At 35.0% G+C, this 21,745-nt stretch overlaps 1 protein-coding gene across 1 annotated transcript in view; it reads right to left on the bottom strand.

The window, feature by feature from the left end:
* LOC123529059 (sulfate transporter-like) overlaps nt 1-21,226 on the bottom strand; it is a 37,400-nt gene extending 16,174 nt beyond the window's left edge. The window contains exons 1-11 of the mRNA XM_045309254.2: nt 21,191-21,226; nt 16,868-17,071; nt 16,356-16,664; nt 14,741-14,851; nt 13,126-13,394; nt 10,923-11,087; nt 6,126-6,287; nt 5,424-5,506; nt 3,260-3,410; nt 2,417-2,530; nt 1,713-1,790 (exon numbers count right to left, since the gene is read on the bottom strand). Coding sequence (XP_045165189.2) covers nt 1,713-1,790; nt 2,417-2,530; nt 3,260-3,410; nt 5,424-5,506; nt 6,126-6,287; nt 10,923-11,087; nt 13,126-13,394; nt 14,741-14,851; nt 16,356-16,664; nt 16,868-16,886 — 1,461 coding nt within the window. The 5' untranslated portion in view covers nt 16,887-17,071; nt 21,191-21,226. The remainder of the gene's footprint in view (nt 1-1,712; nt 1,791-2,416; nt 2,531-3,259; nt 3,411-5,423; nt 5,507-6,125; nt 6,288-10,922; nt 11,088-13,125; nt 13,395-14,740; nt 14,852-16,355; nt 16,665-16,867; nt 17,072-21,190) is intronic.
* Between the last annotated feature and the right edge of the window lie 519 nt (nt 21,227-21,745).

Genomic DNA, 21,745 nt, shown 5'->3' with positions numbered 1-21,745 from the left:
CACACTAAAAGAAGAGCATGCTATTTATCTGTTAGCTACAATAGTAACAAGTATACATTTACTGTATATAAACACTGTCATTTTCTGATTCAGTATTCCATCCTATACGATTATTACATTAAATCAAGGTTTCCCAATAATCTTAACAAACAAAAATTGGTTTAAAATAAATTTTTGCTCATCTTATATGTTAACTTGTTGGAACTTCATGTCCAAAGTCAGATAAACTTAGCTCAAATCAATTTCCAAAAGTAGGGCTTCACATCAAAAAACTTTATCAAATCTGACATCGTTGGACTTTTATAAAGCCATTACATTACTCTGGAATGACACTAGTGTAGTAACATTTTGACTTTGACATCATTTTAACCACAGTAGACTTTAGTTGAAAAGACAAGAGGAATTTCACCATTTCATCAGAAAAAGCTACCTTGTGATAAAAAACATTACATCTTCTACATTGAATTCATTAAACTTATTTCAAAACACTCATGTTTAATGTGTTAAAGTAACATTTTACAAGAGCTGTTCGTAAGACACCGCGCTAAACTTTTGTCAGTGCTTGACTCTGAGTTAGAGCTTTGCCATTAAAAAAAAAAATTCCAAGTTAAAAAGGGGCATAATTCTGTCAAAATTCAAATCATTGTTATGTGGATTGTTTCTCCTGGTGTAGACTTTGATGGTAAATAAGTATTTTAAGTTTCAAATTAATAGGAGAGATCATGTTTGTATAAAAATCTGTTGTATTTTCAATTTTTAGAGCTGATAAGACAAAGATCGAGTGGGCAGACACTGAGTGTCCATGTTTTTTTGTAAACAGTGATGTTTTTCTAATGGCTTAAACTTTCTTAAAACACAAATATCGATAATTTTTTTGATCAATGGAAAGGATATAAAACAAGCAATTTATTGATTACTTTTAATTATTATTTCGAAATAAAATGGATTAATTATAAACTCTTCAGTGTTTTTCTAAAAGTTTGGAGCATCGCCATGCCGCTATTAAATCATATGTCATTTAAAATGGTTATTCATTTTAAAAAGATATTTGAAAAAGAAAATATGAAAATTGTAAGCATTTCAAAACTTTTTTGAATTTTTAAAATCCATAAATGAGCAAAAAAGTTATTACGAATTCCGATCCCATACACAATGTAAAAACATTTGTTTTGCCCACCACCAGATAAACAGGTGTCAATGCGTGACGTCACGGTGATCTCTCCTATAGCTTTGATAGTAACAGAGATATTTGACTTTATCAAAACCTTTTACCAAAAATTCTAAGTTAAAAAGGGGCAAAATTCTGTCAAAATTCAAATCAGAGTTACGTGGATTGTTTCTCCTGGTGAAGACTTTGATAGTAAATAAGTAATTCAAGTTTCAAGTCAATAGCTTTGATAGTAACAGAGATATTTGACTTTATCAAAACTTTAACCAAAAATTTTAAGTTAAAAAGGGGCATAATTCTGTCAAAATTCAAATCAGAGTTATGGGGATTGTTTCTCCAAGTGTAGACTTTGATAGTAAATAAGTATTTTAAGTTTCAAGTCAATAGCTTTGATAGTAACAGAGATATTTGACTTTATCAAAAACTTTAACCAACGGCGACGGCAACGCCAGGGCCAGTGCAATAGCTTTACTTTTCGAATACTTTTCTTCAAAAAGTCGAGCTAAAAAGCAAATATTCATATTGCATAAATGTAAAATCTTACATTTGGTGTTGTCCTGAAATATGGTCCTACAGCCAGTAAAACCACCAGGAGAAGACAACAGGAAACCAAACCTGCAACCTGAAAGGTAAAATATAAATTATGCTAAAAATAGACCTTGTCTGATTGGCTGTAAAAAAAGAATCATGTCATAAGATTAGAAAACTCAGGTTGGAAACCAGTCTCAGCATGCATGCTAACCATAAATATCTGACCATAAATACTGCATTAACTTTTACCCTGCTAAATTTCTAAAATGGACTGGGTCTTCATTTAATTTTGGCAGTACCATTTATTATTCTAAGGGGTGATCACTGAAAATTTACTGACAGAATAGCGAACAGTGCAGACCATAATCAGCCTGCATGTCCGTGCACTGGTCTGCACTGGTCGCAAAGGCAGAATCACATGCCGCCAGCAGGCAAAAGGTTAAAAATATGAAGTACAGTCAACTTCCTCACAAATTACCTACACATGTCTAACCTGTACTTCAAACAACCTGTGAACAACGGCTATCTGGCTGCACAGACCACATGTTTCATTTTTTTCTTTTTTGCAGTGTATACTGAACCTGCAAACTGCAACTGCTGGCAAATAAATCTAATACTTCCTTTTGTCACCTCCAGATATTGTACCTCCAGACATTGTCTTCATTATAAAGTTTTATCTATATTTTAAACATTTAGACTTACAGTCTATTTACTGACCTGTGTTTTACCACCTACTCTTTCTTGTACAATACTCCTTGACAGGGCTACAGATGGTGCTGCGGCGGTAAAGAAGGAACAAATAATTGTAGATACACCAAAGGCCATCAACTCCTGCAATGTATATGTATTACTGTAGCTTATTATATATGTTGACGGATGATTCATCAAAGGAAATATATCTGTAATGTTAAAGGCACTGTGAAGTACTACAGACCAGCCTTCATCATAATTTTGTTTTTAAAAAATTAATGCCCAAAAGAGAAAGAGTGAATTTATCTTCAGGCAATTTTCATAATCTAAAAATTAATGCCATTTTTGTGCATAAAAAGACCCGCCCACATTCAATTGTAATACCCCCTCTGGTAAAAATACACTTCCTAGATTTTATTTAAAATATTGTTAAATCCAATGAAAAATCATAAAACTCTTGTCGATTCAATTTTAAATGCTGAGATAAAGAAGGTTGCAGTAACTTAGGTATTTACATGACTGTGTATACTGGTAATATAACACCACACTGACAGGAAACATCATAACTAACAGGTCTGGTTCACTGTGATATTGTAATGGATAGAGACTATAATAGGTTATAAGGTTACTGTTTAAAAACTAAAACCAGACGAAATGCCCCTACTGAACAAATTTGGGAGCAGACTTTATAATGACAGTATAGACAAGTTTGATGAAGATACATTAAGTGGTTGAAGAGAAAATAAGGCTAAAATAACTTTTTTAGAAAAGTGTAACATACTGCAAATGAAATCTGGAATATGACAATGACTCTCCTTCAGATAAATATGACAAGTTTACACACCAGAAAAAAAGGAAAACTATAGTTACCTGGTTAGCATCTACTTCATAGTCATGTTTTTTAGCCAACATCTTGCCCATGGAGATATAGATGGAAAATATCACAATACCAAGAGCAAATGCATCGGGAATTATCAATCCTGAAATACGACTGACACCTCTTGCATTGGGAATGGGTAAACTGAAATAAAATTACTAATATCATATACACTAAAATGGAAAAGAAACACATATTCTTATTCACTTTTCCATCTGATTTTTTTTAAACTCCATTACAAGAAGAAGTTACGGTTCCCAATGAATATACATTTCCTTAAAAATAATTCCTTGATCAATAAATGAAAAGTCATATTAAAAGTGAATGTTTGAAAGCTTTCAAACTATTTGAAAAAAATAACAAGAGGGCCATAATGGCCCTATATCGCTCACCTGTCATCATTGCATTTTAGGACAAGAAGGTCAAAAAATCATAATCAAGATCAATCAAAAGAATCATGAGAAAATATAGTTGAAATTTTCTTAAAGGTACAGATATGTCAAAATACACTTATAAATTGGAGGTACCATCCATGTTGTACCACGGGAAAGTGGTCTCGGTTTTTCCCTACGGCCAATAATAAAAAAGTTACTAAATAAGCTATTTATGGTAACATAAAAGGGAAGTAATTAAAAAAAATTATTGTAAGTGAACAAAAGAATCTGCCAAATAAAAACAAGAGCACTGCAATGCAACGCAAATGCAGAGCAATAACCATACAAAACAAAGTCATATGACCTTTGACCCCTAAGTGTGCCCTTGACCTTGAAGTGAGCCATCCAAAACATGCGCTCTGCACATCGTTTTGATGAGGTGAACATTTGTGTCAGGTATCTTTGAAATCCTCCAAGGGGTCCAAGAGTTACAGAGCAGAAGGGAAATTGCTAACCAACAGACAGACAGACAGACAGACAGACAGACAGACAGACACCGAGGCGATAACATAATACGTCTCTTAGGGTGTATAAAAAGGAATCGTGATCTTATGGTGATACAAGTTGTGTGCAAGTCTGGTTAAAATCGAATCATAAATGAAGCTGCTATTGTGCAGACAAAGTCAAAATAGCTAATTTTGGCCCTTTCAGAGGCCACAACTCTGGAACCCATTAAGGGATCTGGCCAGTTCAAGAAAGGAACCAAGATCTTATGGTGACACAAGTTTTTGTGCAAGTTCGATTAAATTCAAATCATAAATGAAGCTGCTATTGTGCAGACAAGGTCAAAATAGCTAATTCTGGCCCTTTCAGGGGCCATAACTCTGGAACCCATAATGGAATCTGGCCAGTTCAACAAAGGAATCAAGATCTTGTGGTGATACAAGTTGTGTGCAAGTTTGGTTAAAATCAAATCATAAATGAAGCTGCTATTGCACAGACAAGGTCAAAATAGCTAATTTTGGCCCTTTCAAGGGCCATAACTCTGAAACCCATTATGGGATCTGGCTGGTTCAAGAAAGGAAACAAGATCTTATGGTAACACAAGTTTTGTGCAAGTTTAATTAAATTCAAATCATAAATGAAGCTGCTATTGTGCAGACAAGGTCAAAATAGCTAATTTTGGCCATTTCAGGGTCCATAACTCTGGAACCCATTATGAGATCTGGCCAGTTCAAGAAAGGAACCAAGATCTTATGGTGATACAAGTTGTGTGCAAGTTTGGTAAAAATCAAAACATAAATAAAGCTGCTATTGTGCAGACAAGGTCAAAATAGCTAATTTTGGCCCTTTCAGCGACCATAACTCTGGAACCGATAATGGGATCTGGCCAGTTCAAGAAAGGAACCAAGATCTTATGCTGATACAAGTTGTGTGCAAGTTTGGTTAAAATAAAATCATAAATGAAACCACTATCGTGCAGACAAGAAATTGTGGACGGACGACGGACGGACGGATGAAGGGCGATCACAAAAGCTCACCGTGTCACTACGTGACAGGTGAGCTAAAAAGGGGCATAATTTTGTAAAATAAGCAAAATAGAGTTATGGAACCTGTGCAATGTAAGTCAGTTTCTCACAGTGCATAAGTGTGTGAAGTTTCAATCCATTCCCACAAGTGGTTACCAAGATACCAGCTCGCATGGGTGAGACCAACAACTCTACCTATTCCTTGAATAGTCGAGCTAAAAATTATCATATATATTACTGGCTACATGTCTTACCCTGTAGGAATGTCTGACACAACAGCTACATCAAAGTTTTCCTCTAGCTTAATTGCATATGAGATCACTGTAGCTAGTACAACCTGTAAAATCAACAGAAAATAACATGTATAACATGACATAATTAACTGAACAAAGATTTAAATAATCCACCTTTATAGCAATAACTTTAAATATCTTTCACTGAAATTATACTTTATGAAACTGTAATGATGATAAACAAGTGTGCAAAGTTTCAAAGCTGAAGCTCTTGTAGTTTTTTAGAAAAGGTGGACCTAAACAAAAATTTCAACCAAAGCTGATGTCGACAATCAAATGACAACAATACCTAGTAGATTTTTTTCAGAAATCAGATCAGTTAAAAAGAAACTACGCCTCTACAAAAATGACTCTTAAGAAATACAGAAAATTAATTGCAGATTTGAAACTTTTTATTTTCAGCCATTAACACAAATTAACCTTTAGCCTGCTGGCGGCAAGTGATTCCGCCTTTGCGACCAGTGGTCTGCACTGTTCGCTATAAAGTCAGTAAATTTTCAGTAAACACCCCTCTGAATAATAAATGGTACTGCCCAAATTGAATGACAGACCAGTCCATTTTAGAAATTTAGCATGGTAAAGGTTAAATGGGGACTCATAAGGTTTCACAAATGACAGTTAATAGTTTCTTAATGATCCTATATAGTTTGTCTTCTTACTTACCACAATTAATTCAATAGGTACTGGCATGAACATTTTCGGTTTCAGTTTTGGATTCTGGTTGATAAATCTTGATGTGCAGTACAAAGAGGCTATACATGCAACAGCCAATAAAATAGTTACGTAGTTGGCCGTCCCAATATTCTTGAAAATATCACGGTATGTCTGAAAATGTAGCAAAGAAATAAAATGAAAATGTTACCAGAACTTACCTGCACTCAAAACACTATAATGGTACTCGTATTATACTCGTAATTCTAAAATGGGTCTACAAGCAGTCTGTCAGCCTGATGGAAAAGTTTATCTAACTTGATGATTCCTATGCCAAGTTCAAAACTGGGTCACATGGGGTCAAAAACTAGGTCACCCAGTCAAATCAAACGCCTCAGTCACAATCAAATGCATTTTTTTGTTTCACTTGGGGTCAAAAATAAAAGTTTGTAAAACTCTTTTATTTTGAAATGTTAATTTACCATATACCTTGGTTCTACAAAAACAATGGTAGTTGTCGCTGTCTGATAGTTCGACAATATTTTTTTTTCGATATAAAGATGAATCTTCAGGGAAAAAATAAAACAGACATGACCATTTTTAAAGGACTGTTTTATTCAAATAACTCTTTAAGACGCAACAAAATTGTTACCACATGATAAGGTACATAAAAGTAATGTAGAAAACCCCAAAAACTAATAAATTACACAAAGATTTGTAGTTATTATCTTCTTTTGAAGTTCAGAATTCTAGAAATTTTTGTTTACTACTTGCTTTCAGTTTTTGCATACCTTTTGAAATGCATTTATTCAACTCAAATATGTTATTTTCTAAAAATTCAGTCATTTCTCTTTAAATAATGGTCTCATTTTTGTGACTACGACTATGTTTGGCAGAGATATCGCAATTTTAAAATGAAAGCCGAAATTTACCCAAAAAGTCTACGGACAAGACATCATCGCTAAGTGCTTTCTACATAGGTTTTAGAAGACAGTCTTTTAGTTCTGTTGAACTTTTTATGTTTAAAATGATTAAGAACAAGTAAATAACAAACAAATTTATGAAAAGAAGTATAACTGACGGTCTTCAGAATGTGTCTTCGAATAATTGAAGGATTTGAACAAGTGTGACAAAATCAAAATGTCATTATGTGACAAGTTCTGTGCTATTGCTTACATAAATTAGGACTAATTGTTTTCATATTTCACTATATACTAAAAATAATGATACTTGGAAGGATCCTCACTGAAACAGGCTGTTAAAATCTCCTTCAGCTTGGTGTCTACGGACAAGACATTTGACCATAATTTCTGTCTAAAAGATAGAGTAATGATGTTTCTGATCAATGCTCATGCATTTAATGGGCATAAGAACTGACCTTGCAGCCTGTTATTTACACCATTTAGACTATGTTTATTTATCTGTAATAACTTAACCTCAACTAAACAAAATAAACCACAATCTTCCTGAAATTGGATGGTGGAAGAAACCACCTGACTAGACTTTGTTGAGGCAAATATATTTACATGCTGTTATCAACCATATCAATCAAGAAATGATAAAAAAGTATAAACACAAAGTTTAACATGATGAACTCTACATATCTAAACATGTTAAGCAGAAACATTAAAAAAGTAGGAAGAAATTGTTAAACTTATAGCTCACAACAACATCTTAAAAAGATTACAACTGTGTCTTAAATGGAAAACTAATGAAACAAACTCCCTTGCTGACTGCTTAAGTAGCTGTATGTTGTAAAATACTCATATGACATTTATTCTGCGAGATCCATAACTCATACTAATATTTTAAGTAGTCCTGCAAAATAAAATTCCTGTGAATTTTAACCTGTTTACAGAATAATTAAATGTTCACTGTGATAAGTTTTTATCACTTACTTTTGAGTCAGCTAAGGCGTAAAAAAAAAAATTGTTTGTTTCCGGTATCCCGACCTACCCTAAATTTTTGGCCCGACCCTAAATGTTTTATGGCCTTGGAGAATATTTTTTTCAACTTTTTAACAAAAAGATGCAAAACTGCACTTTTTATGCTTTAAACATGACCAGTGATGTTAGAAATCAACTTACTGATGCTCTAAAGGCAAAACCCCCTTATTTGTAATCATTTTTTGACAAAAAAATAATTTCCGAAAAGTCTCCCTTAATAAAAAAAAATCCAAAAAAAAAAAAAACATTTTCCGACCTACCTACCCTAATTTTTTTGAGCATGTTACCGGAAACAAAGAATTTTTTTTTTAGGCCTAATGACTTACATATTATGCTTTTTTCTTAAAATTCCCAAGATACATTCTCTTTTTCTAGCCAGTAATATTTTTGATTAATATTGACCTTTTTCCATTATATAAGATAGTACGACCGGAGACAAAGTTTTTTAACTAACTTTTTATCACATTTACTTCTTTTTTTCATGTTATCACCTATATTAATATTATTTTCTTGGAAAAATACTGGAACAAATGTTAGTAACTAAAATCGTAAATCAAACTATGATTTCAAAATTCTAGACCTCTGCCTCTGATGCATGTGGAGAAGTTGGCAGTTACTTGCAGAGAACATGTTTGTAGAGTACAGAATCAATTAACTATTGTTAAGTTACATAACTGAAATTCTGTTGAAAAAGGGCATTAAACCCCCCAAAAACAAACAAATCTAAATAGCTCTCATTTTTGAAAGGGAGAAAGCTGCAAGGAGACTACGGTAATCACGTAGTAAATTGCTTGTAATTTCTTTTTTAAGATGATTTAAACTGCTTCAATTTTATGTGATTTCAGTCAGTTACAGAATAAAAGTTGATAGGCAGATGAATAGAATGAAATCTTGAAAACCAATCACCATTATATCTTGGCCCTGAAGAGCACAGAAATATGCCATCTTGAGTGGATTATAACAAAATGTTTAGGTTGAAAGTGGACAGCCCACACCATGTCTAACAATAGATCCATACTCCACTAGAATATGACCAAATGTCAAATGATTTTGCTTCTATCTTCTCATTCTTTCTGTTTTACTACTAACTTGTAAAAGATTGGGTTTTTTTGCATTTCAGAGTCTCTGGATTTATTTCAAAGAACTCTTGATATATTTCTAAGGTCCAGTGCTGGTTTTTATTGAAAACAGAAAATATATTGAATAGTATTTGTGCAATATCTTGTCCGTAGACACTTCCATTGCAGGCCTTGTTTTTGCCATAACAAAGGGAGGGTTAGAAATAAAAGTATTATTCCTTTTTTGATAGCTTTTAACATTTATATAAGTCATGTATAAGATTAAAACATATTCTATATCCATTGTACTTCTCAGATTCAGATTGTAGACACAAGAATAAATGGGTAACATTTTACATTTGGAAGAAGTAAGTTTCATTAGAAATATATTTATTCTATATTTTGTATAAACATTAAGTGTGGTGTATCATTGAAACTTGATAAATAGCTCCAGTATGATTTTATAAATGATATTTGTCAAAAAAAACTTCCTTTCTTTAGTGTCTACGGACAAGACATGTGTCTACGGACAAGACATTCAACAACTATTTATATCTGTATAACCCAGCTTAATTCCGTCTAATGTTTATCAACTTAGACACTATCCTAGCAGCTTTCATACCAACAGTGATTAAACTCTAATATTGCATCCTTCACAAAGAAAATAGGTGTCTACGGACAGGACAAAAAAAATTGGCGCATTTATCATTGTCTGTTCAGAGTCAAATTTGAGGAGATAAGAAACTTCCACCTGAAAGAATGCTATTATTTTCAGAAGACGGTAGACTGAAGTTCACACAGAGACAAATAAGACAGTAAAAAAAGAATTATTTTATAATGAAATCACATTATCTGATATGAGGAAGAGCAAAAAGGCAAAATATATAACAAAACGGTCATGTCAGTCTTCAGTACATAACTTCTGTTGTGGGTAACATAGACAGTTGAAATAACTTGCAGCTGAAAGAAGACGAATTTTCCTGTAAACCAAACAGCACAAAAAGGTCTTGCTGGTTCAGGTTTTAATTAAAATGAGAAGACAAAAAGCACATTTTTTAAGGTGAAACAATATAACGCTGAATTTTGGCCTTTTTTCTGTTATTGGACAGCATGTCGTTCGTTTTATATGTACATCAGCTACCTGATAGTAGTTTTACCTGCAACTGGGTAGTGATATGTAACTCCTGAAGTGCTGAAGGCAGAATATATAAACATGCACTTTCAAATTTGGGTGTATAACATAGAGCACCTAAAAAGTATGCATTTGATTGTGACTGAGGCGAAAGGAAAAGCTTGTTAACACGCTAGAGCGTATCTTCATGAAACTTGGTCAGAATGTTTATTTTTATCTTGATGATTCCTACGCCTAGTTTAACAGTTGCTAAGACATGCTAAATTTGTACTCTAAAGCTGGTAATGATAGTATGTTTTCTGTTATCTAAAATTTAGTATTTACGTATTCCTATAGCCATAAATCTGATAGCAGAATCCATACATGTTCTGTTGAAGAATTGGGTTAGCATGCCTGTTACATGGTAAAATATTTCCACTGAAGAACACACACAAATTATGCAAAATTATAAGTTCAAGGTCTTAACTCTGCAAGACATTAGTACACAGAAATAAGTATGACACTTGATCTGCAGATCTTTCACAAGTACATGCATAGTAGTCAGAAAAATTTCTAAAAATTAAAAATTATTAAATCTTAGGGCCATGACTCCAATTTAACTTACTGCTGTCATTATTTTCGACGATTACATAAGCCTGAAATTTATTCAAATTTAAACAATACAGCAACTTACATAGACAAGTTTGAAAACGCCAGTATATCTTCCATGTTTCACACCAAACAAATGTTTGACTTGACTTGTAAAGATATGACAAGATACACCTGTCATGAACCCACTGATCAGGGCATCTGACAGGTACTCTGTGATAAATCCTAATCTAAATATAGACATCAGCAACTGAAATATACAGATAAAAGATGTATAAACGAGAGCACACTCAGCCTATTAGAAGCCCTTCCACCTAATACCAACTTACATGTACATACAAAAGCCTAAGCAAAATTTTCTATGTAGAAAGAAGGGGCATCATTTTGCTAAAATGTAAACCAGAGTTATGAAACTTGCCATGTGAGGTCATCCCATGATGCCAAAGATGCGTGGAGAGTCTGAAAACATTAATTTTGTCAAATGATTCCTTAGAAAAATGCTTACATGCAAAACTCACAAAATTTCTATGTAAACTAGAAATGTGTCCATGGGACACAGATGCCCCCACTACATGACATTAAAATGACAATTTTTTCCCAGGTCAGGGGCCAAAAATGACAATTTTTTCCCAGGTCAGGGGCCAGAACTCCTACAATACTGAATGATTCCGGATGCGAAACCCCAGGTGCACAACTGCACATGCTGACCAACATTCCTGTAAACTTTGGTGACTCTAGGTCAAATACTTTTGGAGCTACGCACGACACAACATTAAAATGACCAATTTTTTACTAAGTCAGGGGCCATAACTCCTACATGACTGGATGAATCCGAACGCAAAACCCCAGGTGCACAACTGCACATGCTGACCAACATTCCTGTAAACTTTGGTGACTGTAGGTCAAATACTTTTGGAGCTATGCGCAACACAACATTAAAATGACCATTTTTTTACCAAGTCAGGGGCCATAACTCCTACATGACTGGATGAATCCGGACGCGAAACCCCAGGTGCACAACTACACATGCTGACCAACATGCCTGTAAAGTTTTGTGACTCTAGGTCAAATACTTTTGGAGCTAGGCGCGACACAACATTAAAATGACCAATTTTTACAAAGTCAGGGGCCATAACTTCTACATGACTGAATGAATCCGGAGGCGAAACCCCAGGTGCACAACTACACATGCTGACCAACATTCCTGTAAAGTTTTGTGACTCTACGTCAAATACTTTCAGAGCTACGCGCGACACAACATTTTCGGAAGGACGGACGGACAAGAGCAAATCTATATGCCCCCCCCACCCCCCGAAGTGGTGGGGGCATAAAAAAGGGCATGATAAAAGCTACAGTTATGTAACTTGTTTTGCGGGGTCATCTCATGATGCTGAAAACATGTGTGAAGTCGGAAAGCATTTGGCTAAGTACTGAAGTAGTTTCTGAGAAACCTGCTCACATGTAAATCTTTAACCTGAAATCCTAAGTTTAAAAGGGCACAATTTTGACAAAATAAAAGCTACATCTATGCAACTTGTCCTGTAAGTCATCTCATGATGACTAAGACATGTATGAAGTTTGAAAGCATTAGCTACGTAGATACATGCTAAACTTTAACCTACACAAATGCCAATGCTGACGAAAGGGTGATTACAAAAGCTCTACTATTTTAAAATTTCAAATAGTCGAGCTAAAAATGATGATGAAATTCTGTGACTTTGTATTTTGCCTTCCTGTATCATATCTATCTAAATATAACTTCTTTCTTTAGAGCTAAAGTATATACCTTACAGACCCCTTCAGAAAACCAATGCAATAGGTTTTGTACTCTGCATTCTGTGCTACAAGACTAGCCATGAATTCTCTGAAGCAAGGGACATGAATTGGACAGTACTTCTTCTGCTGTCTGAGGCCTATGCCTTTTTTTATTTACTGTAAACACTTTAAATTCATTCAAACTGTATATCGCTTATCTGCTCTGACTTGTCTTATTTCAATTTTTGGTAAAATTGTTGAATTTCCAACGTTTTTAAAAGTGAAATCAGAAGTGCATTTGAAATACTATGTATATTCTGATACTAACCTGTCAAACTTTTCACAAAAGTTGTGAGAGATGAAACTCGCAAGTATTATAAAAAAATAAGTTCTCTTGAATAACATTTTTTTTACAGCACTTGACTAAATGCAACTGTCCTGTCATGGTAAAAAGACTTTTAATCTTAAACGGAGCTATTATGGCATTAATTTGTTCTGTTATATTTGCTGCTTTTCAATATATTTTTATTTACCTGAATTGCTCCAGACAAAAATGTAACCGACATAGCAAACTGCAATCTAAGCTCCAGTTCCTCATCTGATACAGCAGCAGTGTCGTCTGCAACAGAGGATTCTGTGGTCTGGTACTCAGAATGGTTCCCTTCAGAACTGCCTGTCTGGTTCACTGTTTGATTTCCTAATACCAAAGAAACCAGTCCAGATTTTTCTGCTGATCCAGACAGACTGTCTATCCCCTTAGAAACAGCTGAGCCCAACATCAAACAAGCAACAGAATTAGCACCTGGAATATATATACAGCTCCATAATATACTCATGCTACAACTACACCTACTACAGTACCATTCTATCTTTCAGACCCGTGCTCATTTTCTGTAATATTACTTCCCATTATATACATACAAGAGTTCTTGCCCTTGTTGCTCTAAATGATTTTTTTTCATTTATAAATGAAGTCTAACAGATAAGCCAAATCACTTACCTGTAAAAAAAATTAAAATAGACTTTCATAGAAAAGCAGCCAGCCAATTATACTACAAGTACCAAGTTAATAACAAATATACTACAAACATACAACTGGACAATATCTGTGTACTTGAACAATATTCTTAGACAGATGAATTTCATGCCCGGCCCTAAGTTAAAATGTTATATTTTATCCATTGTAAACAAGCTATAACCAACCAATCATATTTGGTTACAAATGAATGTCATCCCATTAAGTTCTATTGTTTAAACGCTTGCTTACACAACTTTTTGTTGACAGACATATGTACAAGGGTGATATGGGATGCTTAACATCAAAGAATTTAGCATTTCGAGTACAAAACATACCTGATATGCAACATCTTGTTTAAGAAACATAATTTTCATAGTAAGTTTTATAGTCATCTACAAGCACTTGTCAGCTTTAGTTGCAGGCCACAAAAAATTCTCTCAAGCAACACTAAATGGAATGATGTTTCTTGCACATTGGACTGGCGTTTCTGGTGATTGTACACATGCCAGCAAAATCCATCTGGCACCCCCCATGCCAGATGACTCTCGTACTGTTATGACAACTAGCGATTGATGCATTGAACATGTTAGATGCGAAAAAAATCAGGTACCTTGATAGTTTCTCTCTGTTCCTTGTAGTATACCTCTCGATTCAAAATATGTTATTTTACGGTAAAAACATACCGTTATGCTACAAATGATATAACTAAAGGGGAACTTTGTTACTGTGCGTCACTGAAACGTCTTGACGTCACTTTTTCTTACAGATGTTAATCTCCCACGCTTTGTGTACATACTCTACTATAAGAAAGAGTGTATTTCTATTTGCTTTATTTATTTTAAAATGTTTATATGTATACGATATGCAAGAAAAAATAGCCTCATTACCATCCAATAAGCAGGTGCCCTCGGGACAGATATTTCTATCCAATATGTAAACACATGACTGATATTATAACTCTTTTGAACCACTGGCCTTCCAAAGACTAGATGAATAGTTTCTGAGAAAGAAAGTATCCTGGTATAGTCCAGACTATGTAGAAAAGATAAAGGGAAATCGGTGTTACAATTAACTACAACTACCAATAGGTATTATACCTGAGCTATATCAGGATAAACTGTACAACTTACCAACAGAGATATGTCTACTGGATCCAAAGAAGAAATAGAGCAACACTGGAAAGAACGACATGTACAGACCATGAACTGGTTTCAGTGTAGCTAACATTGCATAAGCCATACCTAAAACACAAAAATAATGAATTAAACATTTTATTCTTTTAATTCCAAGGCATACAATTTCATAGCTTCTGCCAAAGCAGCTATTTCGTGGAGGAATGGAATTGTAGATTTCAAGAATTAGATGTTGAATATAAATAAGTTTTACTTGTTTGTTGAAGTTTAGTTTTGTGGACTGTACTGACACAACCACAAAAACCTGCAAAAATCACTATTGAATAATGATTTCACCGCAAATATCACTCACTTGTAGTAAAAGTTTTCAATGTACCATGGAATAAATCTCAGATTCAGGGTCAACCTAAAGGACTGCTCTTCTGCTCAGGGCAGGAGTGTTGGCAGGCAAAAATAATTCTCAGTTGCCCCATGGGCAAGCGAAATATATTAAAGATCCCAAGAAATTCTTCTCAGAAAATCATGAACTTCAGTTTTTGTTGCTATACTGCATTGCAATATCTAAACAAATCACCATGTTACATTTGGGCAACGGAATGTTTGGTTTAGGCAAGTAAAAATATAATTGATAAGCAAGCGCTATACAGAGTTAACTCTTACCATGCTTAATTTCTATAATGAACTTGTCCATCTTCCAATTTGAACAGTACCATTAACTGTTAAAAGGGGTGCTTACCAAAAAGATACTGGCTGAATAGCAAACAGTGCAGATCATAATCAGACTGCACAGATGTGCAGGCTGATCACGATCTGCATAGGTCACAAAGGCAAAACCAATCATGTCCAGCATGGTAAGTGTTAAAAGTCGAGCCCTGAGATTAAACCATACATTCATGACTGAGTTTGATAGTGTTTTTTATTTTAAAAAAGAATGTATTTTTTCAGAGTTTATAGGAAAAAACGTTTTAGTAGCAGGGGATCGAACTCACGACCCCTGGTTCTGTAATCAGACATGTTACCACTGGATCACTGCATCTGCTCTAAGATGTTGTCTACAACACTGTACATTTAATTATTTCTAAATACAGCTTGTATTAAGTTTTAACACCTTTTATTCATAAATTTAAAGATTAGTTAGACCAACAGTTTGGCTTAAACCAATAGCTACAAAATTGTTTTTTATCTTTTTTAAAGCTAGTTACTAAGTATAAGTATTACACGAGAGCTTTGGGAGAAACTATTGTACCTTCTACTATCGTTATATACAGTTACCACAGGTTTGTGCTCAGCCTTCGTTAAATATAACTATCAATTATTATAAGATCTCCAGGTCTTAACCCTTATCATGCTGGACATGATTGATTCTGCTTTTGCGACCAGTGTAGATCTTGATAAGCCTGCACATCCTGATCAAGATCTGCACTGTTTGCCATTCAGTCAGTAACTTTTTGTGAAGCACCCAATATAACAGTCAATGGTACTGTCCAAATTGAAAGATGGACAAGTTCATTATAGAAATTTAGCAGGGTAAGGGTTTAAATAATCTGCTATAGATACAAATGTAAATAAATTTGTCAATCTCAACCTGATTAGGTTGCTGTTAAATAGTTACCCTGAGGAATGTGCATAATCCCGATGGTCAATCCCGCTACAATATCGCCCCCTATATCCTCTCTTATGTTGTAATTCTTCATGATGTTTATGAAAGGGAATATCGAATATATAAATCTCTTCACACAGGTCCCTGAACACTTGCATTTCCCCAATTTATTCGTCACAATCTGTTTTAACTTTGGAGGTGGATGACTTTGAAATTCATAATTTTCATCAAACTCTTTTTGCGACACAAAAGAATGATCTGTAAGCTGCCCTATGATCTCCTGTTGCTCAAGTAGCCTATCACCCTCATCAAGACGTTCTCCTGAAAAGAATTTATGATTTAAGTGATTCAACAAGTCAGTATAGAAACAGTTATACAAGTAAACCAACATTGTTGTTACGTATTAGCTCAAAACCAAGTGAAAAAATATCAGGAATGTTGTACAGAGTGTGATTAAAATTAACTTGATGTAGAACTTGTTTAGCAATCAATCTAAAATGAACTGATTTAAAAACGCATCATACCAGTTCCATTTGTAGCCATTCTGTGTTAAGTAGACTGGCACAAATTCTATTTTATATCTTAATATGATTCCAATCACTTTGTTTGTAATACAGTATCAATTCTCTGATGTGACACATTCACTGGACCCTGCCTTCAGGCACAGACCTCCATGCCACTAGAAAGTTTTTCTTTTTTCCAGTTTCTTGAGATGTTAAACTGCATATCTGAAAATGAAGAAGTTAACAATTGTGAAAACAGTTAATAACATACTAAGTGGTAAATTTTCATGGATTATTACTACTAGCCCCGAAGGGGGTAATAAACATGTACTTTATCAATATGTATCTACATTTTCCTTTAAAACTATGTTAATAAACAGAATTTAGATATTAATTGGCTAAGTAATCCAGATTTCAAATCACATGTAGAGAGTTCTAACTGGTTTTAATTCCATATCTAACAAACACACCAAGTACACTGTCGTAATTAACCACATTTATTTATTTTATTTTATTATAGTCTCTTCAATGTGACAATACAATAGTAAACATGCATATTTACAAATATCACAAATAAAACTAGTTATAAATGCACATTGCCACTCTACATAGAGTTATGAAAGACTTTGTAGTCTGCAAGAACATCACAGAATATCAATAATTTAATCAACAGCTGCACAACTGTAAAAAAAAGTCACATACTGGCAAACTTTCTGAAATTACCATACTTTGCATCATTGACTCAAGTTTTTTCAATAACAAAATGTTGGATACGACATAACTTGTTCATTCACACTAATCAGGTACTTTGCAAATTTTGGAAACTGAGTGTGAAGATACAATGTAAAGTTATATAAAATAGTTCAGCAGTTTCAAAAGACATATGTCCCTATGAAGGCAAACCTTTAGAAAACTAACAAAGTATGTAGTTTTCACTCTCAAGTAGGCATTGATCATGAACTTTTCCCTAATAAGCAAAGAAATGATATAGGTCATTTTGGTACAACAGACAATCATACTACAAAGTTTGACAGATGTAGGCCAAACCACTTGGCGCAGTTGCAATTAGTCCAATTCAACCAACAAAGAATTTCAGTCTCATTTTCAGAAAATGTGGGTTTTTTTCTTAACTAAAAATAGAGTCTTATTTTAGCAAACCAATCAAAGGCAGCAAATTGGTCAGCTGACCAGCATTGTTCGATAAAATCGGTTGCAGTTAAGATAAGAGAAAGATAAAAAGCACTGTACCAAACCACTACACCCCATCAGAGAGACCAATTCGGCTTTCGTGGCGCTACCAGGACACAAGATCACGCCAACACAGCTCACTCGTCATTTGGAAGTGAAGTAGTAAGGCATCAGATCCCCTAGAAGGGTTGGGACGACAGCTCCCTCTTGAAGGATACCAGAGAGGGAGCCTCATGCTTAAGACAAGACTACTATTTAATATGTGAAATGTAAAATCAAATCAGACATGACTAGTATAATGATAATCATAGGTAAATTGCTTACCAGACCTCTAGAGGTCTAGATGTCCTGTTACCGGAACCCTAGCCACTACTTTTAAATTTTCTGTGCATTCTTTTCATTTGTCAGTTATTAGTTAAATAATTTATTGCAAAACAAATAGAACCTATGAGCCGAGGTAATCTTACATCTGTACATCACGGTCGCAAACTATTCAGCTTATGTAACCCCTTTGTCGTGTAAAGAAAAAAAATAACCGGCACGACGGTGACCGTCGGTAGAACACATCTACATCTACATGATACTTCCAACAATCATTTAACGATTATGACTGGAATGCGCTTGTCTGAGCAGTGTTAAAAATGAGAAAACTCATTAGGTGCAAAGAATAAAAATTTACTATAGGTGCTAAGTTAAAAACATAGTGAAGGAAGTTACTGCAGATGTACAGTGGCCAGCCGCTCAGCAAATATGTTGAGGCTGGGGCTGGACTGTACATATTGGGGAAGGCCATTCCATAGTCTGATTGTACGGGGGAAGAAGGAATTCATGTGGTATTGAGTACGGGACTGTGGAATTAGGTAGTTCAGGTTTCTGGTCGGAGTTAGATGGTTATGGTCGACGCATACATGATTTGTTCGGATTTTGTAAAAATAGATGAGAGAAGATTGTATGCGCCGTTGTTCTAAAGTTTGCCAGTTTAGGGTGTTAATCATCTGGGTTACACTGCTTGTATAGTTATAGTCGTTAAAGATAAACCGTGCAGCTGATCTTTGCACTTTTTCGACTTTGTATGAGAGGGACTTTTGCCAGGGGTGCCAGATGGATGAGCAATACTCGAGTTGTGGACGGACATAGGTGTTATAGGCTTTCTCTTTGACCTTTTTGTTTGTTGTCTGAACATTTCTTTTGATGAATTTAAGAGAGTTGTTTGCTTTAGAGGAAATAGTATTAATATGTTCAGACCAGTTTAAGTCTTTAGTTAGTGTAACACCTAAGTATTTAGCGGTATCGGTAGATTTCAGTTCCTTGTTATGCAGGGTGTAAGGAAACATGACAGGGTTTTGTTTGCGAGTAATTCTCAGCACCTCACACTTGTCTGGATTGAATTCCATTGACCAGTCCCGTTCCCACTTTTCAAGGGCGTACAAATCTTTTTGTAGTGTTTGGGCATCAGATGAGGACTTGACTGTAAGGTATGCTATGGTATCATCTGCAAACAGTCTTGCCTTACTTCTAATAGAATCTGGTAGGTCATTAATGTAGGCCAGAAAGAGACAGGGCCCTAGGACGGATCCCTGAGGGACACCGGACAGGACAGGCAGGGTGTCAGAAGTGCAGCCGTCTACAACTACTCTTTGGGTTCGACCCTTCAGAAATGACTTTATCCACTGTGATACCAGAGGGTGGACACCCAGCTCATTAAGTTTAAATATCAATTTATTGTGATCAACCTTGTCGAATGCTTTACTAAAATCCATTACTATTACATCTGTTTGTTGACCTTGCTCAAGGTTGTCGTAAACTCCTTGTGTAAAGCTGATCAGTTGTGATTCACAGCTATGCTTAGATCTGAAGCCATGCTGGTACTGGCTTAAGAGGTCGTTATTGTCAAAATGTGTCATGATGTTGGAGACTAGAATGTGTTCCAATAATTTGGAAGCTATGCAGGTGAGAGATATTGGCCTGTAGTTACTGGCCTTGGATTTCGGGCCTTTCTTATAAACAGGGCGACAACTGCACTTCTCCAATCTGGCGGGACACAGCCAGTTTCCAGGGATGACCTAAAATAAATTGTAAGGATGGGCGCTATCTCGTGGTGTAGCTCTTTTAGAACTCTTGGTGAGAGTTCATCTGGGCCAGAGGCTTTGTTTGGAGAGAGCCCCTGCAGGAGTTTATCAACACCCTCTTCTGTAACGGAGATCATGGGCATGTTGGGTGCTGAAGTGTTTGTAGTAACTTTTTTGCAGAGTTGCTTCAAACTGAGTGGTTGTGGTTTTGAGAAGACCGACTCAAATTGCCTATTTAGTATATTGGCCTTGGTGGCAGGGTCAGTATATGTTAGACCCTCATGCTTAAGAGGTGCTACACCACAATTTTCTGTTTTCTTATGTTTTATGAAGGAATAGAATTTCTTATTTTACCTGGTTGTGAATCGTCCATGAATATGACTGATTCTAGGTAAGACCAGTATGAGTTCCTTAGCTGTTTTTGGATGCTATATTTAAGGGCTTTGAAGGTGTTACTTTTACATGGAGATTGGTTGGATTTCCTCAATTTAGTGTACATTTTATCACGCTTGCGGATTTGCCTAAGGATCTTGGGAGTTAACCATGGGAGGTCGCAGCGTGTCTTAGTAGTTTTAGTTGGAATGTGTAGAGAACTAAGTCGATTTAGTTCATCTTTGAACAGATTCCAATCTGAGGCGGGGTCAGAGTGGTCAGAATCAGCAAATTTCTTTCCAAACTCTGATAGGTCCCTTTTGAAATCATCCCAATTTGCTTTGTTAAAGCATTTTATTGACCTTTTGGGCTGGAGGGGACGGCCTATCTTTATGTTGATTTCATGGAAGACAATGTCGTGGTCAGATTTACCTAGACAAGGGATTGTTTTAGTACATTGAACTAGGGAAGGGAAGTTAGTGAGGAACAGGTCCAGAATATTTTCATTTCTGGTTGGGATCTTGACCATTTGCTGTAGATTAAAGGAATTTATCCTATCAGTGAAGTCCTCATACACTTCTAAGTAACCTACCATAACAAAAACCGAAAGAAACCATTCATCGGACATAAGATCATTTAATAGAGATACGTTTACATGTCCTTTTTTAAACTTGATAAATCATTTAGAAAAGTTAAGAAAAAACATTTGACCTACAGTCACAACTTTTGTCAGGTGGAGCTACAAACGGCGCTTGTCATAAAAAGGGAACAAACTCTTTGAAAATTGTTTTAGGCTGAACGCCACCAAATCCGGCTGTTCTTTATTTCATATAAAATTCAATTACTTTAACGGTTTTTCGACATTTTCTAGCATATCAGATTTTAAGGTTCATGTAAAGTGTTTGAGACTGCCCCTCGAGTAAATTTTTGTTTCATGTTTTGAGACCTCATAGGCCTTTGTTTTGCATACATTGTATACCAAACCGTTCAGAAGGAGTAGACATGTCATTCAAGAGAGGTTGTTTTGCTCGGTACAATAATATTTCTCTTTTATGACATGTACTTTGCTTGTCCACATTCGGTTTTGTAAAAAATATCAAACTTCTTTTTCAAAAATATTTTGACATTAGGTATTTACTTATTGTGTGCCTAACATATTTCTCCAGGTACTCCCAGAGTTAAAATTGCTACAATACATCTACATTTCAAAAATTTGCCAAAATTGCAAAACGAAAGTGAAAGTAGAGCTGTCAAAATGACAAAATACTCC

Source organism: Mercenaria mercenaria, chromosome 13 (assembly GCF_021730395.1).
Source record: "Mercenaria mercenaria strain notata chromosome 13, MADL_Memer_1, whole genome shotgun sequence".
In the NCBI taxonomy this organism is placed as follows: domain Eukaryota; kingdom Metazoa; phylum Mollusca; class Bivalvia; order Venerida; family Veneridae; genus Mercenaria; species Mercenaria mercenaria.
This window is presented reverse-complemented; position numbering and strand designations above follow the sequence as displayed.